Below are 24,692 nucleotides of genomic sequence, written 5' to 3' on the forward strand. Positions count from 1 at the left end.
CATCTTTTACATATGGAATTAAATCTCTTTATCTAGCATGAGAAGATTTCAGCCAATGTTCATTTATACATTTCAAATCATTTTTTTTGAGTGCTCTCGATATAATGCAGAGCCTACTTCGGATCTTATAGAAGCGCCCATAGAGCCTATATGAGACCTTGTCCAACTCTTGCCCGTATCGCCCGCGTAGCCCTCTTTCGCAAATTTGCTCGAGAATGTTTTCGTTTTTAGACCCCTGTCATCTTTGATTGACGGTGTGGTACTTCCATTCTCAACCACATAGACGTGGATTTCAAATTGTATTTCACCTGGAAATATATCCGGAGTCCATAGTGGCAACAACTCACTCTCGTACACCTCTTCAAACATGTGGTTATCACGCACTACCCAAACCAGTTGAACGCGGCGGATTGAAATACCCGGCTTCTCGTTGGCAATGGCAATATCGCGGATCATACAAAGATACGACAAAGCCACTGTGACTCCAGTGCCTCCCATTATCATGAGGACGTTTTGATAGTTGGAAATATTGAAGGTATGACCATAAGGCCCCTCTACAGCAATGCGGATCGATACCTCCGATGTTCCAATCTCAGTATGGGTGTAGGTCTTTTGAGATACATGGTCGCGGAGTCTAGCAGTGAAACCATCGTTCGGACGGACGAGAAACCGGAGTTTCAAAGCGGCATCTTTTGTTCGTTTTGCCCCCACCTCGTTCCACGACATCAACGTGAATGGGTGGCTTTCCCAAAATTTTAGTCCATTGACGGAATATAAAGAATAGTATGATCCGGCCCGAGGACGTGAGATTCCGTGAACTGGAACTGTCAGGTGGATACTATCAGCGTCTTTGTTATATCTAATAGTGGCTTGAAGCTTGGAGAGGTTCAAAACTCCAAGGCGGCCGATGCGCATGACCCGATCCAGCGCCCACACCGCCACACAAGGCCATATATATGTGTTATATTGACCGTCGAAAATGGCAACGTGGCTGTAGATAGCTATCATTAGAGTTTGAATTGCAGTGTTGGTAGAATCCAAGGTCAACGTACTACCATAGTGCCCCAATACAGAGCACAGCAAATGCCAGATGAAGCAAGAGAAATACTTCGTATTTTACCAGGGACCAATCATCCAAGAAGCGGCAGCAAAAAAACCAACGCACATTGTATAAGGTGGGCCGCCATGCGGATCGCGTGAGCGAGATCAACATTTGGCTCGCTTAGTTGAGTGATCCTCATTTTGATCAACTGATAAGATCGATCAGATAACTCGACCTCGCACTTAGCGGTCCCACCACCGCCTCTCCCAGTCAATTAAAAATAATGCCGCTATAACTAAATATTTTGTCTTTCTACTAATTGTTAGCGGCTGTTTTAGTTTCTTTTTTCTTCCATTGATCGGGTAACCGTTTTCCAAAGACGGCTTGAATTCTCCGACTTCGGGGTATTTACATCAATTGATGTACCACTCGTCTCTTGTCCCATCTCCTAGCCAAATTATATATACCGTGTTGTGTAATGGTCGACTCGATGCATTTACCCCTCACTTTGCTAGTAAATCATTGCTGGAATAGTTGAGAGCACGGAATTTGTCGCAAATATAAATAGCTTAGTTGAATAGATTGGCCCGCCAGTTATGACCAAAGCCGAGAATACCCGATTTAAATCCGATATACACCATGGCCTAAGTACCACCACACAAGAAAATGTTGAAATATGCGGCGATTTATAGGCCAATCAAATGGAAAAATTCTGGTATCCGTAAATATGGGGAAACTATACCGGCCTGGGAAAAGGCATCTCAGTTTCATAGCATGGGTAGGGCTCAAGGAAAATCTCTGAAGCCATCGAAACATTTGCAACTAACTTATGGATGGCTTAGAAACAATCAGTGCATAAAAACACCCGAATCAAGTAATGTCAGAAGAGAATAGTGAGGTCGAAGAAGGCTCCACCGATATAGAAGCAGCGGACCATATTGTTTACTAACAGGGCTTCCGATGGTGGGACCGATTGATAGGCCGACATAGAAGAGCGATACGCCTAGCAAAGAAAGAAAGTGTTTCTGAGACCTTAAATTCTTTGGCAGCCGGGTTTGCGCTGCTCGCCCATGCCGAGGATAGGTACGTCTAAACCCCGATGTTTCACAATTAGCAACTGTTTAAGACTAACATGACGCGTTTCATTCATGGAATGAATAGTTCCGTGGCTATTCTTCACCTACGCCGTGAAAGCGCATAGGGATATGCAGGTTAAATGGTATATTTCCTAGCCCGATGACCAGTTTCTTGGGTTGTCGTGGTCCTTTAGTGAATCCTAATCTAAGTCAATTAAAGACAGCGGCACATTGCTCTATAATTGCTATTTGCTTGCCTTCTAGGTGTCGGCGGCGGATGCTTTCTTCTCAGTTGGCAATCCCGATTTCATGTCCTTGGCGTCAGGGTCCATTGCAGCTATTCACGAAGCCTTTTCTCCAAAGCAGTCAGTGCGTCAGCCTGAGAGGCCTTTGCAAGCGGAAGAAAACCACTGCGCTCCTGGCAAAACATGCACTATATGGTGAACATGATGAAGAGCCGGTACAAATTATAGCTGATCACCAAGGTATAGATTACACTGTTTTGCTAACCCAAGCTAGTATTAAAAATATCCCATCTATTATCAATCTCTAGGTTGCAACAGTTGACGTGTCATACACTAGTGAGGATGTTATATAAACCAGGTCTAGAACTACGTGTCTCAGCAACATTAGATCTTACCTTATGTTGGAATATATAGAATTATAGACTCCATATCGATATAGAAAACATGACTATAATACTAAGATAGAGTATGTAGGTTAATGTAATTAAGAAAGGCTGTATTAATATAATATTTCCTTGACTATAGTAAATTAATCACCTGACTAGTAACCCAGCTAGAATTCTAGTAAACACAGGGATAGGAAATGCAGTTGCTGGATAACCTAGCAAAATACCAGTAACAAAGACGAATCTTTTGAGTCTTTCTCTTAGATAGGTGATAAAGAGCAAAAAGAATACCAAGTACTGATGTGTCTACTCACCAAAAATGAATATCTTTTTTCAGCTGTACTTAGCATAACGGCTTTTGCAATCTTAATTGCAATTTTGGTTGGGTCTTATCGATACGCGGCAGGACAAGGCCCATGATGGTGACATCTAGACGATAATGGCAACGATAAGGTACATAGAAGGTGCCATTCCACAGGTGTTCAGATTACGGCCACAGGTCATAGCTGAGTTTATAAAAGATGCCAATAACTATACTACAAACGATTACATATCTAGGCAGAACACAACTTCAGTACCAACGCCGGAGCCAGACCTAATGTCTTTGATTATTTTTTTATATACATGTATTGCCGGATCTTGGCCGGGCTAGCCAAGGGATTGGTCGGGGAACGACAGGAGCAGTAAAACAATAATGACTACTTCTACAAATCGTGTTAAACAATAAATAGGCTAGGTGTAGGTTATTATTATTTCAATCACGAGAACGGCTTCTTGAGCTCAAATCGGACCCGAGAGCCAAAAATGGCATTTGTCGTGAAAGCCAAATCTGAAAAGCCAAGATCTATCGGTCTTAAACCTTTCCGTGGCGGTGAAAATAGTGACGAATCACGTTGCCAGCACGCGACAGCTATCGGTATTCTTACATGTAAGAGATTTTCGGAAAAGCGACACAGGAAAGACGCAGCTAAAAAACGGTGCAAGCCATAGAGCCGGCTCAGCCAAATGATCACCGCAGCCATTTTCAGTTAAGAAAGCCACCAAGATATAGATCTCTCTCTCATCCACCGATTCCTCGGGCAAAGCCGCTTCAAGTGGGGACCCCATTCCGCTGCCTGTACCGCAAGATTTAACCTCTGCGTGTCCCCAACGACATTCGAGTTCTGTCTCCAGTATTTTCAATCGTAAACCAACAATTCACCATACCCAGTAGTTGCCAGCGGAATGAACAAGACATCTCACACCGACGAGCCCCTCGAGGGTGACGGCTACAACCAGAGCCCCAATCCAAACTCCAACGACCTGACCACCAACGAGGACTTCAACGGTCTCGTCAACAGTCGGGTCATGCGAGAAAGCGACTCCCAGGCACTGCCAAACGTGGCCTCGAACGTCCCAGGGCAAATAGCCAGCGATGCTCCTACCGAAAACGACGGTCGCGGCAGCACGCTGGGGCAGCGCGTCAGGAAGATGCTCGCTACCTTTGGCTCCTTCGTCGGGCCAGGCTTTATGATTTCAGTTGCCTACAGTATGTCCAGGACCCTGTCATCTCGCAGCCTTTCCCTTCACCTCATTGACATGCGTGCGCCTAGTTGACCCGGGCAATTACTCGACCGACATCGCCGCAGGAGCCTCGTACCGCTTCCGCCTGTTGTTCATCGTCCTCCTCTCCAACCTGTTTGCCATTTTCCTCCAGAGCCTAGCAATCAAGCTCGGTACCGTCAGTGGTCTGAACCTCGCCGAGGCATGTCGCGCGTTTCTCCCGCGATGGCTCAACTACATTCTGTATGTCGTTGCCGAGGCTGCCATCATTGCCACAGATATAGCAGAGGTAGGCCCCTGATTCACTCCCCATTTCGTACCTCGTGCGTTGACAAGTGCTAATCGGCTAGGTGATTGGATTTGCCATTGCATTGAACATTCTGATCCCCCAGGTACCGCTGGTCGCGGGATGCGCCATTTCCATCATCGACGTCATGGTAATCCTGTTCTTCTACCGCCCAGAAGGATCCATGAAGAGCCTACGGTACTTTGAAATGTTTATCATGTTCTTGGTTGTCGCCGTGGTCGTTTGCTTTTGCGTCCAGCTGTCTCTGATCCATGCCACCACCCCCGGGGAAGTCTTCAAGGGTTATCTTCCGTCAAACTCTCTTATAGAATCGGAAGCGTGAGTTCTGAATTCCTTCGCCTTCATCCTCTCTCTAATGCTTTCTTAGTATCTACCAGGCGTGCGGAATTCTCGGCGCAACAGTCATGCCTCACAGTCTGTACTTAGGGTCGGGCATTGTTCAACCCCGACTACGCGAATACGATGAGCGAAATAGGCTCTTGCCTCGTCAGATTACGTCGCGATATTCGGTTCTAGATGATGGTATCGACAAAGGCTACTATGTCCCATCCTTGGGCGCAATTAAGCACTCGCTCACGGTTTCGGTTTTTGAGTTGTCCATTTCGCTCTTCACATTCGCCCTCTTTGTCAACTCCGCCATTCTCATCGTTGCCGGTGCCTCGCTGTACAATAATCCAAATGCCCTCGACGCCGACATCTTTGGCATTCACGATTTGCTCTCCAAGTCTATCTCGCCAGCGGCGGGTATTATATTCGCTCTAGCATTGCTCCTGTCGGGAGTCTCGGCGGGAATCGTATGCACGATCGCCGGCCAGATGGTCAGCGAGGGCGCGCTGAACTGGAAGATCAAGCCATGGATGCGGCGCCTCATAACCCGAAGCATCAGCATAACACCGAGCATCATCATCGCAGGAGCCGTGGGTCGCTCTGGGCTCAATGCAGCGCTCAATGGGTCACAAGTGGCGCTGAGCATCATATTGCCGTTTGTTACCGCGCCGCTCATCTACTTTACTTGCCGCGATAAATACATGACGGCTCACCCGGGCAGAGCGCGCTGGCGCATGGTGGGCAAGGATGACGAGAGCGAGGTGGACCAGGTCGTTGGAGACGGAGCCGAGCTCGAATGTGAAGGTATCAAGATGACCAACTCGTGGTATACAGCGATTCTGGCCGTCTTGATTTGGCTCTTCATGTCAATCATGAACGTGGCTAACCTAGTGTTCCTAGGAAAGTAAATTCCACGGTGTTGTAGTGGCTCGGTGAGGAGCAGCTGCAGGAGGGTCAGTGACCCGAGAGGGCTATCCACAGGGCAATTCCCTCATTGCTCCCAATCGAAATTAGACTATGCGCACTTGATTTTCCTTTATACAGAGCTCAATCAGGCGCTGCATGGGTGGAGCAATAGAGGAATGGTCTCAGGGATGGCGAAATTCAGAAGGAGGTAAGGAAGTATAGGGCTTGTCATAAGAATAGCGCTCTGAAATTTGTCTGTACTGGGACGTCATATCTAGCACCTTCATGTATTCAATTCACATAGTAGGAAACTGAGAATGAAAAGTGCCCAAGGCAGTGAATGAGCGACGAGAGAGGTACTTATTTATGGTATTAAACGCATGGGTATTTCAATAATCTACTCAATCAGATTATCAGGCGATATTTCGAAACTAGCCAAATAAAAATTAGATTAGCGTGTACGGAACATTACTTTATTCTATGATCTATTCGTGTTTCCTTCATCTCATCAATCACGTCGTATAAATTACAATATACCAGAATATTGTGATTAGTGATTTCGACCTCATTCTGTGCATACGTAACCCTGGCCATATCAAATCGACATACGTGTGAACGAAGCATCATGTTGAATCGCGTCCCTGAAGGCTCATGAGGGTACCACACCCCGAAATATTATATTGTTTCTCACTAGCCATGTTCTGCTCGCACTCTTGTCACTTATATCAACCATTTATGCCAAGATTTTGCCGTGCACTTTGCAATCACTTAAATTTACTGCTTGGTTATCATGGTTGCGTCTGGATGTTGAATATGCTCATTATAAGGACATGCCTTGAGCCCTGCGTCATGGCAAGATATTTTGGGCATCGATGGCATGCACGTGCAATTCTTTTGTAAACTAATAGGAATAAATATATATTAGGATCGATCTAACCCCACAGCGTGGGACTATAGCAGTGGGTGGGTAGGTTGACAATCTGACTCAGACCTGCAAATTGTTGGAGATCAACTACGTAGTGGTATTCTAGCTAAAAAGGACAGTCTGAACACTAGTCTATGAGGATTTCTAGTGATACACCTGCGAGTTCCTAGCAGCCCAGAATTCACAGTTTTCAATCTGTTGTCCATCCACCATTTCCATAGTCGTACTATTCGTCTGGATCTTGAGCCTCTGTCCTGGACCCCACGTCTTCCATTCTGGACTCCCCTCCAGCCTCCAAACATTCGGATCATGGGCTCTGGCAAAACTAGTCCAGTACGCTTGAACGAGGGGCACAATGCCCTTGTTGATGTTAGTATAGCTATCCGCTCCTGCAGGAGCCGCGATGTTCACTGCATTTCCCGGGCCCCACACGGCTCCTACCTCCCACGTGTGGAAAACGCCTATCCCTACCTCAGTGTTAACGGGGTCGATCACATTGTACAGCCATGAATAGACCGGGAGGTTGGCGGCTGCAAAAGCGGCAGCGAATGAGAGGCCATAGCAAGTATATGAGACGTCGCCGTAGGCGAATGATGCTCGGTTGTAATAGGCTTGCGAAGTGGTGTTGAGAGGCATGTACGAGTATTGTGCGTCTATGCCATCCGTGTCCAAGTCTGGGAACTGGGCGCCGAGGAATGCATCGAATTGGTCAACATCCGTATTATTGGCGGTTGCAGCGAAGATGGATCCTTCGTCGGTGACGGTGCCTTGTAGGAGCGGCACTCTCTGGAAACGACCCTCGGCAAGAAGCTTGCTCGGCAGATCTGGGAAGAAAATCCCATCTACGCAAGGGCTGAAGTAAAAAAGGGGCGAGGTAGTCTGTCCCGGAAAGGGGCGATTGATATTGGCGGCTAGCAGGCTATCTGTCGGAAGATGGCGCAGACATTCTAGGCTCGAGCAATTGGTTGCATTAAGGATTTCCCGGTACTGGAATTCGAGCTGCTGGTATGGAAAGATCTCGGGGACGAAGGGATCGGCGGATAAAGCAGCTGAGAAGAGCGGTTTGCTTGTGTTTTCTCCACCATAAGCTAGAGTATGCAGGAGAACGGCTCCCGCGCCGGCTGATGTACCGAACAGTGTCACTCTCTCGGGATCGCCGCCAAACGCCGAAATATGGTTATGGACCCAAGTAATTGCTTTTCGCTGATCGAAAAGCCCGGCATTGAGGTCTCCATCGTCATTAACGTCTTGGCTGGCTAGGAATCCAAAGAGGCCAACTCGATAATTGAAGGTTACCACGATGACACTGTCGGAGCTTGCCTGGATCAGGCCCGTGGCATTGTAATCCGCGTTGAGGTTTACTTGGGGAAAGTCAGCAAGCTACCCTCGGGCTTCCGAAAGGTATTTACTGACAAATATAAGCCCCTCCTTGAAACCAAATCATCACTGGCAGCTTCGATGAACTATTTGTAGAAGCGGGTACTTGTACATCTATGAAAAGGCAGTCCTCGGAGGTCGTCTGCAGTACAGAGTACTTTTGCGGCACGGAGAGACAAACTGGTCCATGCTGTATGAAATATTAAAATGCTGTTTTTAATTTGCATGGCATTGCTCTTACGCTTGTTGCATCCTGTGTTTGGTTCTCCTTTAACGGATCTTGTGGAGCACGAAAACGAAGATCCCCAAGCGGTGGAGCTGCATATCGCATTCCTAAGAACTGAGTGACTCCTGCGGAGGTTGTCGAGCCCTTCAAGAGACAAAGTTAATATACTTCAGGTAATGACCCTATTGATATGAAAGGTCTGCGAACACTGTACTTAGCATAGCCCAGATCTACGACTGGGGTAGTATCCGAAGAAGCCAGGCATGCCAAAAAGTTAAGGGAAAGCCCTATTAGCGCTAACGATGCAACCTTCATTGATGCAAGATGGATTGAAGCTAAACGCAACCTTGGCAGTATAACCAGTAGGTTATGAAGACTCCAAATCGAAAAGTTTAATAAAAAAGATAATCTCGTCAACATGGAGAGCAACTCGGCATTTGGTAGAATTCATCCGGTTTGTAAGTGTTAGACACAGGGGGGCTTTTATACGTGAGTCAACGTCAACCCCTGTTGATTACATTTGTTGGTTTAATGTTGGCTGTCTGGCTGGCTGGTTTCATCAACTATAGCATGTTATAGCTTCCTAGTTCCTTCAGTAAGACGCGGATACTATAGATAATGTACGCGGATAGTTAGTGCCGTTTTCGCATGTTAAGCCTGTCAACAACAAATGACTGGACTAGAAGACCCATAAAAAGTTACGCCTTTGTTGGTTTGATGATGCATAAATCAACAACTATAACCATAAGAAGCGATATTAGATCTTTCAGAGTCTAGATTTCTTCCAGGACATATATATCTAAATTTAAATATAACATTGGTCTTAGCATGCTTCTATAAAGATCTCATAAAGTAACGGACTCATATCAACATTAATATATTTCGGTGTTTCGGTATTGCGGCATATCTATCCAGTTTTCAACATCGGAAAAACTCTCGTCCACTGGAAAACACCTTCGTATATTCGGTTCGGTCAGCAGAGTACCCATCAAAAGTTGCGTCTTTTTCGGCCGAATGACGAATAAACCAACAATTATAGCGATAGGGCTCGATACGAGAACCGTTAAAACTAGAATTCTTCTTATACTATACATCTGAGTTTGTTTATCGATCTTATACTGCTATTATAGAGACCTAATAAAGTGATAAAGTGAGTAAATCTTATGCAAATATTAATAGATTTCAGTATATCTAGTTTTCAACTTCAGAAAAACTCTCATCCACAGGAGCAGGGGTTTAAATTGCCAACACTACAGCTAGGAGGTGCTCGGTGTCAGCTACACATGAGCAAAGCTAGAGCAGTTATATCCCTTTTAGTCAGGTGGTTGAAAAGTCCGCCAAAAATCTCTATTAAGATATATGTCCCGCCTTTAAGTCCATCAGCATTAAATAGCAAACCCTAAGAGGAAACTACAAGACGTTATAAATCCTGATAGAATACTCCAATGTTAGCGTAGAATATTTTAAGCGAGATATACCAGTGTTAAGGACCTTACTCTGCCGGATCCCTATCTCTGTCCCCACATGTCATCTTAGTCTGACGTTAGCATCAAGCTGATAACGATTGCGTGAATAACACTAGCCTATTCCGTACTATACTCGAGATAGGGGTCCAATCCTAACAATAGACAATTGTTCAAGAAGTCAGACCCTTTGGACGAGGATAGCGGGAGGGCGGCTTTACTAGCGCGCGCAACGATTTCTAGAATCGAACTATACGCCACTCTCGCAGGGTATTCTGAGGTCCTGAGATAAGAAATTAGCCTAAATCACTATGTCTACTGTGGTTCATAGGGGAATTTAACTAATGCGCACGTGGTTGTCACTAATTTCTCTGGTTGGCTGATTTATTTTACATGATACGAGATAAGACCAGACAGAATCTATTGCATATCTAGACAAGGACAGCATGGGGTTGATCCTCTTGATCTTCAAATGCTATAGTCACGTAAACTGGCGTGATGTGATAATGGGAATATTGATGCTCAGGAGGAAGCACCGACAACACGCTTGACGGTATCCTCTACACTCTCCAGCTTCAATCCCAGTAAGTCATTCGCCAGCTGTTCATCTCGAATGTAGTTTGCCCGAAGGTTTGGCGTATTACCGAGGCTGGTCGCCTTTACCAGCACAAACGCACCAGTAAAGTCCCCCTTACCGAGCCTTGCCGTTCCCTCGCTGACTTGTTCATCCGTAGTGGTTTGTGTGACAGTCCACTTGGAAGCGGTGGCCTTCTCCAAAGCTGCCAAAAGCTCGTTCTGCGATGTCTCGACAGAGGCGATGTAGAGATTTTTGTTCGCTGTCTCTGCTGGACGCTCGAGGGTAGCAATTACAGCACGCTTGAGTTGGTCAACATTGGTCAAACTGAAGACGCTGTTGCCGCCGTCCCAAATGGATGCTGTTCGCGTTGGAAGGTCAAATCCTAGGAAACCGGTGGTCAAACACTGTTTCGTCGCATTAGTTCTCTGCCGTCACACCCATATCTGCCTTGGAAGTATGGTTCCCTACCTGATCGAAGAACAATGCAGTCCAGATCGCAGTCCATGTCAACCCTGAAGCCTCCTTTGTCTTTAAATAGTCCAGAACTTCCTTCTTCTGGGCAAACACCGGCAACAACTGCACCACAGCTGGGCTTAGCGTGTTGGCCGAGAACTCGGATGGAATGAATCTCTTCACGCCAGCAGAAATAGCAGCATCGATGAATTTCTTCTGGTCGGTAAATCCACCCAAGCCCACGACAGAAATGACTACATCCTGACCGTTGAAGGCAGACACCAAGTCTTGTTCGGAAAAGTCGGATTTGCGGACAGTGACTCTTGCCGGGAAAGTAGCGCTGCTGGACGAGCGCGTCAGCACAGTCACGTTGAACTGTGATGCGCCGACGAATGCGTCAAGAATGATGCTGCCTACGTTGCCGCTGGCCTAGGTTGGTGCATGTTAGATAACGAAATATTGCTGGGATCTGGAGCCATACGCCAATGATTGCGACGTTCTTCAGTTGAGGCGCCATTGTGTACTTGAAGAAAGAGGATACCTTTGTATTGCTATTCGAGGCTGAGGTCCTTGTGTAATGATAAGAATCATGATCGGCCCCATCGATCGTGAGATCCTGGTTACCATATTTATATGCAGATAATCGATCAGCTACGAAAATCGCGACATCGCCTCCAACAGCAGCTTATAAATAGAAGCCATGTGAAATTCGATATAAACTGGCGTGGGCGGCTCAATTCCGTCCCTCCGATAAATACGTGCATCAACGTTTTCAAGTGACTGTTATCAATAGATGGGTTGGTTGCACAACACCTTCGTCGTCTTACAGTAGTACCTTGTTTCTGTCTTGAATTACAGGCAGCGCGCACTGCGGAGCGCCCTCCGCGGAGCGTCCTCCGAGCACACATTAACGTAATTGTCGGAGAATTTGTCAGCTACCAGAGAAGACCAGTTGACGGAAGCAACAACTATAATTAGGTGATTCCCAGATAAAGCAATCATTCCGCTGTCAATACATTAATGCTTACGTTTTCCAACGCCACCAGCTACGAAATGCTCTTTGTAACCGCCGATTGGCTGGTGTATCCATGTTCATTTTTGAACATTGTTTATCGTGCACTGTCCATGTGACTTACATGGCACGTTCCCGTATGATACGTATGATACGTATCAGTTTATCATCTCGGATATTGATTATAGGGAGCTGTTAGTGCGTACGCTCTAGCTAGGCCCTCTCTGGAAGGTGCAGTGGTGTGAACCGACTGGCAACATTCCGAGGTGACGATACCGCCGACCTCTCTTAGGCTCCCTCGCTGACTCCCTGCGGCATCCCGAAAGTAAATGCCGATGTTTGGACGAGTTTTCCTTAGGAGAGTATGTTGAGGAAGTGGTCATCCTGACGTGCCCTGTCCCGAAGGTCCCAATGGCGATCTAAGGTCTAGTTATTGATTAGCTCTGGATCATATGATGAATAAGCTCAAGCTGTGGGACTTTCCCGTGAGGTTGACTCCGAACTGAGATGTCTGGATGCACGAGTTTTCACTCACCGGCCACACGATTTCTGCTATTTCGCTCTTCCGTTACTCGACATTCCGATGCTAAGATGTCTCCAATTGATATATCGCTGGCCTCTTAGATCAAGTAGGTCTGATTCCCGTGAAGATGCAGCTGTACGAGTTGCAAACAGTAGCGGCTCCTATTCAAAAAAGCCTGATGGGCTTGAGTTTTACTCAGCTGGTGGTCGCCGTCCAGTTGTTGCACCGCGATAAGGTCAGCTCTGGACTGCTTAGACTGAGCGTGATCAGGCTCCCCTGACATATCTGGGCTCTTGCGTCATAGATGAGCCACGGATCCTGACTGACAGTGACGGACAATAGGAGTGCGATGGATGGCGACTTTGCGAGAGCATTTTGTTCTCCCCGTGGTGTGGGACGGCACACGAGCGCCCGAGATTTTGCTGCAGTTGGGTGTTTGATGAACAACTGGCGCAATCCTCCCAGGCACTGGATCTTCTACGATGTTGTCTCTTGCGGCGGTCGTCTCGAACGGCCAGATGCCCCGGGGCCGGTAACGCCCAGAAAGACTAGCGATAGAAAATCTAAAGTGTGGTGATTTGCTAAAATTCTGGCTTCTATTTACAGGTCCTTGGAGCGAAACTATAATCAGGTACCAGGAACACAACCTGGAAGGTTACTTTGAAAATATCAACTTCGATCACCAGAGACTGATGGCCCACTCGACTTCTAAAAGGAGTCGAGTTCATCATTCTTCCTCGTCTACAACCAACTGTGATAAGAACAAAACTGGTGTTGCAGCCGTCGAAAGGTGCAGGCTTGCCTTCCATGTTGCATGTTCAACCCTGACGGGAATCTTCGCGCTGGACACTGAAGGCTCATGTCTATTGACTGCTACAGCGTTTTGGTGTACACGCAACGCTAAAGCGCTGGAGTTTTCTTCAGCGGCGGCACTTTCTTCTGCTGCTGCAGAAGCTCCAGTAGATGCCTGTGCAATAACATGTATAGACAGTTTCGCGTGAGTTGAAGAACAGGGATGGATGTACTGGCTGAAAAATTCGAGTATGTCTTTTTCGTAGCTCGTTCCGTAGTGAGGCGGGTTTCAACGCAGAAAGTTGCTGTGCCGGGACACTGAACAGAGCAAGACCCAGGGCACTGCCAGGGCCCTCATGGCGAAGCAGATGTCCCAGATATCGGCTGGGGTGAGAGGCAAATAGTTCTTCTTCATCGGGGTACGTGAAAGCCATATGTAACAGTCTTTGCTCCATCACCGGCTTTACAAAGACTTGAGTCATGAGCTGCAGCTCATAAAAGGCTGGTATACCGTCGCATTGGTTGCTGTGACTGGAGGCTGGAATTGCTGCAGTTATGCTTCATGCTAGCAGGGGCGGCACAGTTGAAAAATGAAGTCTGGCGATGGCACTCGATGTGCGAGTTGGCTCAGTTTGAGAATTCTCATAACAGCCCAGGAACCGATTGCGAGTCACTTGGCACGTACAGTACTAGTCAAAAAGTTTGTATACGGGGTCCACAGGCTCAAGATCGACGCAGCTTGTCAACTATGCATAGAATACTGTATTACGGCATACTAGTCCCATTGCCTCTTCCATATTGGAAATCTCCTCGCGCTCTGTTGCTTGATCGCCTGCGCTCTGGGCATGAAAATTCCTATGGTAGTAGTTGCGTTCCCGTTCTTAACCGGCTGTTTCCTGTCCATTCTCACCCTCGGGCCAGCTATCGTCGGGGATTTGTTCCAAATGGCACAAACCGGCCTAACCATGGCATTGGCCACAGGACCTCAGATGATAGTAGATTTAATTTCACCTCTCGCAGGAGCGTATATTACACAGGACCTGGGCTGGCGATGATTGATTTGGCCAGCAGCCATCGTGCTCGGGTTCCTCGGCTTCAATGTTGTTATCACTGATCGTGGTCCGGGAGACATATGCAGTTGTCATTCTGAGGCGAAAGGCAGAGCGGTTACAAAGGGGGAGCGCCGACGGCAAGAAGTATCGTTCCAAAAACCAGGCCCGTGTCGATGCATCTACTTGTTACCGTAGTAATTCTTCCTCTAGGCTTCCTCATCTACGGATGGACATTGGCGTTTCATGTTCATTATATCGTGTCGCTCATCGGAACGTCTCTTACGGGGTTTAGCATGACGCTTTCCACTTTATCGGTCGAAGCATACGTGCTAGATGTTTACAAGATGATGAAAGACATCAGTAGGGATGAGGTGCATATATACTGTTGAATCGAAAACTCACAGAACCGCTTACAATCGAGTTCAGAAAAATTGATACCTCACAAATTATTCAAGAGATCTTCGACCACCTTGGCAGCACGTTCAAGACATTCGACGAAGAACCCGCCCTTACCCTTGTTCGCGACCACCGAGAATAGTGCGCCACGATCTCCAACACGGTACTGAACCCATACCGACTTGGGTTGGTGCAGTACGAAGCCCGCTTCTTGGTAGGCAATGTTGGTTGAGCCCGTCATCACCCAACTGGGACGCGAGAAGTCGTAGACAGGATCGGCGAAAAACTCAGGGAGATGCTCGTCTTTGGGGACGATGTACAGCAGAGCGGATAACGTGCGATCATGGCCTTTTCCTTGCTGCGCATGTATGACGGCGCGCGAGTAGCTGCGCGCCGCGTCGAAGAGTAGGCCGCGGAGCTTATCCCGGTCCATAGCCTTGTGGGCCGAGTCACATTTCTGTGACTCGGGCGAGAATATCTGAATGATCTCCGGGCGACCTTTGTGGAAGTGCTCCATGGATACGGGCGAATAGCAAGGGTAGTTTCGGCCGAAAAGTATTTGGTCGCGAGCTGGATGACAACTTCAATCGTGCCCTTGGTTGGAATACGCTTCATTTGAAAATAGCGATTGTCAAACTTCTCAAAGCTCCATGACTAGAATTCGACAGCACTGGTGTCCTTAATAGATCGCTCTCGAATGTGGGCAATGCGGTCTACAGCCTGCGAGTCTGTCATGAACTGGTATTCTTCAAACTCGGCCGGTAACTCGCAACCCCGTATTCCGTCAGCTGATTCGTGTCTATATACTTCTCAATTGAAGGATTTCTCACTTTCTTTGAGTTCTGCACGTACGCAGACTTAGCATAGATACTTGAGAAACTTGAAAATAATGACTCACGGCAGCAACTTTCTATATATCGGCGAAAATAAACCGTGTCAGAGTGCGTCTAGTGTAGGCAGCAGAAATGAATAACAAACAGTTCCCTACAAAGTGTCAGAGTGAAATGAATGTTACGTCTAGAGAAGAAGAAGAGTCGGAATTATTCATTACCTCATCGTTGGCACGAAGCCAACACTCCACAGGTCTGTGGCCCGAAAGACCACAAAGTTCACACTGTAACACTTTAGTATTGTAGTGATATATCCACAAAACAAGTCATTTACCGGGCGATGGCCTGATCAGAATGATAACATCTATTAGTAAAATCCAATCAAGGACGGAGGATATGGACCGAATCTGGTATGGCCCACGCTCTGTGATTGAAATAAAGTCAATACTGATCAGCGATTCTTGAAGAATAGTATAATAACTTACTGGGCTTGGGTTGAGCTGCTAACAAAGCGAGATATGTCAGTACACTTCGGAAAAGTATAAACATCGCGCCAGTCTTGGTCCTCATTCTAGGAAGCTTTGCCGACATCTTCCGAAGAAAGTAGCATGTGCTCGGCGTGTAAGTCTGCCAGTATGATGCGAACGAAGCTTTTCGGCTTCTGGGCGTGTGTCATGTCCTCATTCTGCATGTAGGATTCTTACGAGTGGCTATGGAGATTAACTTAGTATGATTATCGAAGACTAGTCCGGAGGATTGACTTACTAGATGAAGTAGGTGCTTTATTCATGACAAGTGTCAGCCTTCCCATTAATGATCATAGATAGTTGGGAGAAACCCATGATTTCCGCAGTATGTAGCTTGCTTACTCATTTTGATTGGAGACAAGCTACTATCATGTGTGAGTATAACATGCCACGATCAAGCTGAGGGGGGATACACACATGATCGGTAGTACTACGGACTAAATCAGCACAATCTAATGAAAAACAGACGTTAAATATGTGATGGCTTACTTGGTGATGTTTGAACTGAGCGAAGGCTAAGTGTTAGTCACAATAATCTTTGGCTACAGTAGGTGCTTTGCAAGAATGTTCTCACAGGTGGGATCGGTACTGCAAGATTTGGATTGATCAATAATGGATGCTAATCGAGAGACTCTGTATCATGCTTGCTTACGTGGTTTGTGTATAGTTCTTCAGCCAGCAAGGTTCGATTTCGTCAGCGATGTCAATTCAAGAATGTCAATTGTCACTCACAACATTTGCGAATAGCTGCGAGTTAGATTATCGTCAGCAAACTCCATAATCATAAGACTGGATAGAGATGGAATCACATACAATCTGATTGATTGCAGTGATACTAAATCTGAGAAGGAACATATCCAGTGATCTTCTGTAATACGGTTATGTTTGGGTTTTATTGGATCTGGAAGATACAAGGAAATCTGAAAGAAATAGTTGCGGCGGTAATGATGCCTCAATGTATCTTACACAAGGGGTTGTGTCAGACATTCTTGTGCTTCAGCGATTCTGGAGTATCCAAAATAACTCATCTCCTATTTTTCCTTCCAAATGCACTTATTAGACATGCCCCTGCCCACAGAATACTCCGATTCTTCATTTACATTGAATATAAATAGCGCATGTCTGCTTACTGAGAGTGCCCTTTCAAGTGATGTTCAAAGAGTAAGCCCGAGTACATTCAGAGAGATGGTAATGAGGAATTTCTCAACTGATGCCCTATCCGGGCTCTGTACCCAAGAGCAGCTGGACCTTCTAGACTCGGTGGACACTCTTTGTTTGCAAGGAATTTGCCACTATATTTCACTTCCACAGATTATTGTGTGAGGCGATCAATCTTCGGGCAAAAGCTCTGTCTTGGAAGCCATTTCAGGAGTGGCATTTCCGAAGAAAGGTGGCAAGAACCAAAAGAAAATCAAAGGCTCTCTCGCAGATACTGCCAAACAACCTGACACTAAAGTAGCCGCTGAAAAAGTCAAGGACCATGACATTGCTCATTTTGACTGAATAAAATGCTGCAAATATATACTTGCACACTTTTCTTCAATTCTTTCTATTCTATTCACCTTATTCAGTGGCGGGGAACAATTCCCGTGGTGATATTCAAGTATGTAGCTGATGAACTGCTTCTATATGGCGCTGCCACTGCATCTGCTCGAGATGCTCCCAGCCATCGTTGTAGGAGTTACATCGACGGTCTTTTAAGTAAGCGGGCCAGAAATGACAGAGGAGACAGCTTTTCGTACTATACATTTTTGAGCATTAAAAATAAATCTAAGTTTTCTCTTCTTTCTGTTTATACTTGTCTGTTGTATTGAGGTCTACTCTTTTATTAGATAACTTCTTGATTTTATATTTTAGGGCACTGGAATTATTATTGTTTGCTCTATCTATATAATTAGTAATCTATTTTTTTTTAGATTGGCCTTATAGAGGACCTCTCTTCTTATAATTATAATATCTAATAATTGTATTAGCTATAATATTGTGTTGCTGTTATTGTGACGGTCCTGACCCAGGCCTCGGGAACCAGCAGTGGCGGCCTGAGGCACCACCAAGGAAAGAGAACCGAGAGCGGTACTGAGATGGGAATAACCTCATGCGGAACCATAAAGGGAATAGACTGGCGCACACAAAGGAATATTTCTCATGTAACTAGCGGGGGAGGTTCTTTCTCTTCCTCTTTCCCTTCTCATGTTTGGTTTTCTCGTTGCAGAGTACTCTTAGAGGATAGGAATCGACTCGTTGTCACAGTTATTCTCTCTTTAAGGTGTACTTAGTATGGACCAAGAGTAAAGTTTTAGTAAGATAGGCTATTTTTAGAGGTATATCATTGGATAAGAAATATTATCTTCTGGTAAGATAGCTCTAGATAGTTGTTTATTGATTTCTATGATGGCATTTTTTCGGCTATAGCTTTACCGTATATTGTTCTTTTGTTTATATTGAGCCTGTTGATGGGCATTATTGATCTCTTATTGTGTCTTGATTAATTGGGAAATCAGCTCTAGATCTAAATCACGTTTATATATCTCTTCTAATTCATCCTGATGATGGATTATATCTAGTAATTCTAGGTCTAACTCCCGTTAGTATAGATTCAAGTAAATATAAATGAGATGCACGATTATTACCTTGGACTGGTTAATTTGTCGAACAGGTACTTATACATCGGATTGCCGCGCGTTGGATCACTGCCCGGTTTCTTCGTCATCGGCGATGGATGATAGAAACAATGTTGGCCCATGTTCCTCGTTGTGCAGCGGCCACAAACTGGCCGAGTATGGTCGCATCTGAGCTTCGATTTGCGGCATGGATCGCAAGACTGTGGTTTGCCATTGCGGCGTGTTGTTGAAGCCTCCGGCAGATACATTGTCTTTTATTCCGATCCGAGGGAGCTAGACTGGGCTGGACGCCTAAGCCTTGGTTGACTCCCTGTGAAGAATCGCGAGTGGGTAGAGTGCGATTCGTCCGTATTTTAAAAGTTCATAAAACAAACATTATATAAGAGAACGAAGTGTCGGTGATATACCTCCCAACGACCGCGAGAACGCCGGAGAGGGAGAAATTTCGGTCGGAATGAAAACTCGGAGTTCGCCGTCAGCTCTGGCCAATCACAAGGGCAGAACGCTCGCCGGTGCTAACTGTATTAGGAATGGCCATGGTCGGTTACAGTCATTTACGCATTAGATGAAAATTACGCTGAAACTTGCTGCAAATTATGGTAAAGCGTTGTATGAAGATGTATTTGTATATAAGCATAAATAAAATAAGCATAATTCAACAACAACGATTGTATAGGTACAAGTATATGCCTTCAATATCCTTCATAGCCCTTGTGCAGCCCTTAAGACATCCATTTTTCGGTTGGCGGTGGTGAGAGTAAAGACAGGGAAGACCGGATGTCATTCAAACATCGACATTTCTCTAAAAGTCGCCAGAGAGTTAGTATGTCAGGGATCATGAATATAAAGGAACAAGCAGACCTTTAGTTACTCAGGTATGGACCTGGACAGATCTATCTGGTGACGGTCCGGATATGTTGTTTTGTGCCATGAACTAAACCAATTGTCAGTGGTGCTAGACCCTCCGTGAATGACATAAAAAAAAGTATAACGAACAATCTGCATGTGAATACTTGGACTCTGTATATATGATATTGCCTCAATGAGCTGCTCTCGAGTGTTTGTATTGTTCTGGCCAGGCCCTTGAGAGGTTGATTCATGAGAACGGTGCCGTGGTAAAAGGCCTAGAACCAAACACAAATGGAATCAGCTCAATCATCGAACATGGAGTTTAGAAACACATACTTAATTCAGACGACGTTGTTCGACGCCTTCGCTTCCGACAGGCCCAAATGAGCAGAAGTGTTGGGGGGCAAGAGATAATGAGGGTGGTCAGTGCAATGATTGCTTCTTTCGACCAAGCCATCTAAGCGTACCTACAAAGGAAAAGAAACCACAGAGGAATATATCTCTAAGAACAGCGAGAAAATCATCTCGGTACCGGCTTTATATGTGCATGGAAAAGCAGATTTCGTAAATTCATCAAAAATCGAAGCCATTGCAAATATGAGATTTCGTATTCAACTGCGGCGCTGCGCACATGAGATTTCGGGTTTATCCAATGAACGACTGGCATACACCGCTTCAACAAAAGCCTCGATTGCTTAGGGCTAGATGGGGATCGACAACAAAACTTGCGGCCGTAATTATGCATTCGTAGCAATTCAAATTAATTCTGGAACTTATCCGAGTTTGCTATTGGAGAAGAGCTGACATCCCTGTCAGTGTGGCGCTCGATGGGACGCGTTCGGCCCCTGAAATGAGATTTCGTAAAGGGCTCTGAATGGCTATGGATGAAACAAGGAAAAGCAAACACTCGGATTTCGTTCTCAGCGAATCAGAGACAGCAATACAGAATCGGATTTTGTTATCGACCAATAATGCTGCTTTGTGTGCTAGGGCTGATTTGTTGTTATAAGAGCACCGTGTGGGTGCATAAAGCACGTGTACACGTTAATGTACGTACGTACGAAGGGGGTTTAGCAGGTACTGCAAAATGTATGGTTCAAGTAGGTGTCTAAGTTGTACTATCTGAATGAGGCCCCGACGCGTCTCATAATCCCCTATCCTAACCGAGATCACATGAGGCCGTGCCCTTTGCGTCGGAGCGAGGCATCTCGATTGCATTAACGTTCCAACACACCGCTTCAATTCACTTCTTAATGATTTTTTGATTTAAACCAGGTCGCAACCCTCTCTTTTTTGTCCATGAAAATCTGAACCGACTGCAATAAAACACGGTTACGAAGTGTCGACAGTGTTTTTTTTTTTTTTCAATTTTTCATCTTTAGCTCATTTCTACATCCCGAGAATATGCCATCGAAATCGGCTCGAATCGATGAGGCAACATGGGAGCGCTAAAAGGAGGAGATTACTGCTCTTTATTTCTCCCCTGGAGGCACATTGCCTAAGACGATGCGAACTATAAAGGAAAGACACGGGTTTCAAGCGACGTACTAAGTGCTTCCCATATCGCTCAAATTATGCTCATGACTAATGGTTCCTTATAGAAGAAGCCAATATACCACAAAGCTGAAGGCTTGGGCGTTGAAGAAATACGCCAATCTGCCAATCTGGTTATTTGTAGACCAGAGACAAAGAAAGAGAAAATTTCAGGAAGGAAAAGATACTGAATACAGCATCCATGGAATAAAAAGGTCACGATCGGATATCGAAAGAGAAATTGCCCGAAATGTTACGCATACAAGCCGGCTGCAACTCTTGGAAGACATTCCTACTCCCGAGGGTGTGGAAGTATTCACTCCAGGTGCCGAAGAATCTTTACCTTCTGTCGTACTTCGAGAAGTATTCATCAATAACCTTCCATTCTTTCAAATGCAAAGGGAAATCAAAGCCCTAATGTGTAAGAAACAGCGAATATTTAAGTGGATGCTTTTCTAACAACAAGTAGTGCAAATAATGAAAAACCAAAACCCCCAGCCACTGTCGATATTCAATTTGCTGGACAAGCCTAGCAGTCAGCTCAATATTCTAAATAGCTCGCAATACGGGACTGAGATACTGCAAATGGCCTTGGGAGACACGGTACGGTGGGCAAAGACAGATGAAGGCCTAGCTTTCGGATCAATTGATGTGACGCCCCGTATTACCCTCGGTAAATATTCAGATCTGGTATCTTTGGCTTCTTATTTCCCACCTGAAGACACCAATAATAACGTGGTTTCTTCATTATCGACTTTTGACATGCCCGGTATACCACCCCAGCTTGTCGCTCTGCAGCATTTCCTCCAGCACTTTATTGTTTTGACAAGCAATCACACACTAAGCCAGACAATGCTTTTCAACGTGGTTGATTGGATGTTGAAGAATATTGATGCATCTCTTTTTTCCTACCTCTTCAGTCTCAAGTCAATCGCCGTTAAGATATTCATGAGGAAGATTTTCCCTGCCGTGGTGAATTCTGGAAATACAAAGGTAGCCAAAGAGATTATTATTCGTGGAATTGACTTGATAAGTATTCGTCGAAGCGGGCTTTGTCATTATCATACCTTGGGAGAGGATTGCTTGTCAATAGCGATTAAAAACGATGATAATCGAATGGTACAGCTGCTTTGCGCAGAAGGCTCTTTACCCCGAATTGTCCAATTTGTTGATCATTTCAACAAAAGACGGCTACCATGGGAGACGAAGACTTGAAGTTTTACAAACGCTCCTCTCTTTTGGAGCAGATCCGGAGTATTTGGTTAAAGACGGACCGCGTGGCATTCCCCTAGTCGATGCTGCAAAGACGGGAAATCTAGATGCTGTTAAGATGCTTATCACAGCAGGATCCGGAATCAATGTATATGTGCCATCATACTTTGGAACTGCTCTCCAAGCAGCTGTACATTCCGAGAATTTGGAATTGGTTGAATGTCTCTTGGGATGGGGAGCAGATGTCAATGTTCCACACGGCCCCCAATACTACGTTCAAATTGAGAAATTTGGATATTCACAATACATAAGCGAATTCAAAGCATGTGCCTTCAAAACACCAATTCAAATTGCGTGTGAGAGGAATAACATCCCGCTCGTTGAAATGTTGTTAGCCCACGGGGCGCCGGTCGACCTTTGTCCACTGCCTCAAACCATCATTGATCGTTCTGAGTGGTGCGTTAATGATCCTCCTAAGTACAAGGAGACCCAATTCCAAACTGCCCTCCAATACAGTGTTACGAACAGAAACATTTTTCTTGTTCGCATGCTTCTCTCGAAGAGGGTCAATCCCGATTCCACAGTGATCCCAAACCGCGGAGACACCCCCCTTCAAATGTCAGTCAGACTTGACTATCCAGAGATAACTGAAATCCTGATAGAGAGCGGGGCTGATGTGAATGCCGCTCCTGGAAGGATCAATGGTCGTACAGCAATGCAAGCTGCAGCGGGGAGTGGGAATATTCAGGTTGCGCAGATACTTCTAAGCAGAAATGCAAACATAAATGCGCCGGCAGGGTATTCACGAGGGTTAACTGCGCTACAGGCGGCTATAAGACATGGGCATCCCTTGATGGCAGGGTTGTTGTTAATGTCCGGTGCTGATATAAATGCACCCCCTGCTCCAATTGACGGCCTTACAGTTATTGAAGCAGCAGCAGAAAGTGGAGATTTGAACATGATCAAAGACCTCATGCGTCAAGGAGCAATTTTGGACAGTGCCACAGCGGAGTCAGCCATATTGGATGCTATATCACACCAGAACCTGCCCATGCTCAAGTTTCTCGTCGAGCATGCCACGGCTAATAAGAGCGACCCGGAAGATGAGAGTATCCCGCCCATTGTAGCAGCGGTCAAGCTTAAATGGGTCGATGGTGTACGTCACCTCTTGAAAATGGGAGCTGATATTAACGCCTCCTTTTATGATGAGTGGGAAGCCTGCGAAAATATGAATGCTTTGAACGCGGCCATCATGAACGGAGATACTGAAATGATGGAGTTGCTCTTATCAAACGACGCGAATCTTCAATGGTCTTCCTCGGAAAATCCTTATAATGATGCTCTCTGCCATGCAGTCTATCGAAATTCTAGTCAACTGGTTTTCTTACTCCTCGATAAGTACAGTCCATCAGGGTCTATTTCTTTCGATCCAAATGTCCTGGCTTACGCAGTGGACTACACTCATAATACGACTACGATTTTTGAAACAATATTAAACGCGATATCAAAACTTCCAAAAGGTTTGTATGGCGCTCATATTTGGAACGCCTGGGACAAACTTGCAGACAAACTTGACTATATCAGTAAGTATTTCGCAATCAAAGCTGCCAAGCTACTGGTAAAGGCCGGAGCCGAAATCAATTCCAAAGTCGGCCCAGCCGATGAGACACTTCTACAGATAGCGGTGGGATGCGGATTTTTTGACATGGTTGAATTCCTCGTACGAGTGGGTGCCTATATACAGATTCCAGCATCCAGGGATGTAGGGACACCCCTCCAAGAGGCAATCCAAGCTCCTCGGCATCAATGCGCATACCTTTTGTTGGAACACGGCGCTGATGTAAACGCCCTTCCAGTAGAGATAGGCGGTGTTACTGCATTGCAAGCAGCTGCACGTCACGGCCATAAGGACTTGGCTGTGGAACTTCTTGAGCGTGGTTCAGATATCAACGCACCCCCAGCAAAGAATTGTGGTGTCACTGCACTCCAAGCAGCAGCAATCAAGGGCCACATAAATATTGCCATCGAGCTTCTTCAACGTGGTGCATATGTTGCTGCCGAGGCCGCACCACTGAATGGGAGAACGGCTATTGATGGAGCTGCGGAGCATGGACGGGAAAATATGTTGCAACTCCTGTTGAATCATTACGATGGGGATGAGGATTTGAAAGTTGTTTGTGAAAGAGCAGCGGTTTGGGCAGACAGGGAATGGCATGTTGAGATCGCTCGATGGCTTAGAGAATATCCTGGAGGATCAACTGAATCACTCTAATAACCACAATATGTGATTTATATACATGAATACATCTCCCTGTGTGACTAATGACCTCTTATCTCGACTCTTCTCGCCACTTAGCCCGAGTCTCCTCCAGTAGCTGTCTAGGCGTCTTACCCTCCTCGTTCATCTGGTCTATATAGCCACCTGCTCCTTGTAAAGCCAACATCATCTCGTCCTGCGCTCTGATATTATCCGTGGCAGTTGGCCTCTTCATA

The 24,692-nt window shown here is 45.8% G+C and overlaps 6 protein-coding genes across 6 annotated transcripts; 2 read left to right on the forward strand and 4 right to left on the reverse strand.

Moving 5' to 3' along the window:
* Positions 1-72: 72 nt before the first annotated feature.
* On the reverse strand, positions 73-1,008 carry TRUGW13939_10398 (uncharacterized protein; the record flags this gene model as incomplete). The annotated part of the gene is made up of 1 exon (XM_035493510.1): positions 73-1,008. One exon carries the CDS (start codon positions 1,006-1,008, stop codon positions 73-75), a length of 936 nt encoding a protein of 311 aa, XP_035349403.1.
* A 2,965-nt stretch (positions 1,009-3,973) lies between these two features.
* Positions 3,974-5,833, forward strand: TRUGW13939_10399 (uncharacterized protein; the record flags this gene model as incomplete). Its single annotated transcript, XM_035493511.1, has 4 exons — positions 3,974-4,277; positions 4,342-4,580; positions 4,642-4,916; positions 4,966-5,833. 4 exons carry the CDS (start codon positions 3,974-3,976, stop codon positions 5,831-5,833), a joined length of 1,686 nt encoding a protein of 561 aa, XP_035349404.1.
* A 1,067-nt stretch (positions 5,834-6,900) lies between these two features.
* Positions 6,901-8,464, reverse strand: TRUGW13939_10400 (uncharacterized protein; the record flags this gene model as incomplete). The annotated part of the gene is made up of 3 exons (XM_035493512.1): positions 6,901-8,117; positions 8,170-8,323; positions 8,375-8,464. 3 exons carry the CDS (start codon positions 8,462-8,464, stop codon positions 6,901-6,903), a joined length of 1,461 nt encoding a protein of 486 aa, XP_035349405.1.
* Positions 8,465-10,344: 1,880 nt separating this feature from the next.
* On the reverse strand, positions 10,345-11,369 carry TRUGW13939_10401 (uncharacterized protein; the record flags this gene model as incomplete). Its single annotated transcript, XM_035493513.1, has 3 exons — positions 10,345-10,803; positions 10,868-11,281; positions 11,334-11,369. The coding sequence occupies 3 exons, from the start codon at positions 11,367-11,369 to the stop codon at positions 10,345-10,347; spliced, it is 909 nt and encodes a 302-aa protein (XP_035349406.1).
* Positions 11,370-14,670: 3,301 nt separating this feature from the next.
* TRUGW13939_10402 (uncharacterized protein) lies at positions 14,671-15,144 on the reverse strand (the record flags this gene model as incomplete). The annotated part of the gene is made up of 1 exon (XM_035493514.1): positions 14,671-15,144. The coding sequence occupies one exon, from the start codon at positions 15,142-15,144 to the stop codon at positions 14,671-14,673; it is 474 nt and encodes a 157-aa protein (XP_035349407.1).
* Positions 15,145-21,380: 6,236 nt separating this feature from the next.
* On the forward strand, positions 21,381-24,471 carry TRUGW13939_10403 (uncharacterized protein; the record flags this gene model as incomplete). Its single annotated transcript, XM_035493515.1, has 3 exons — positions 21,381-21,408; positions 21,457-21,980; positions 22,126-24,471. The coding sequence occupies 3 exons, from the start codon at positions 21,381-21,383 to the stop codon at positions 24,469-24,471; spliced, it is 2,898 nt and encodes a 965-aa protein (XP_035349408.1).
* Positions 24,472-24,692: the final 221 nt, after the last annotated feature.

The sequence above is a fragment of the Talaromyces rugulosus genome, chromosome VI (genome assembly GCF_013368755.1).
Source record: "Talaromyces rugulosus chromosome VI, complete sequence".
NCBI classification, from domain to species: domain Eukaryota; kingdom Fungi; phylum Ascomycota; class Eurotiomycetes; order Eurotiales; family Trichocomaceae; genus Talaromyces; species Talaromyces rugulosus.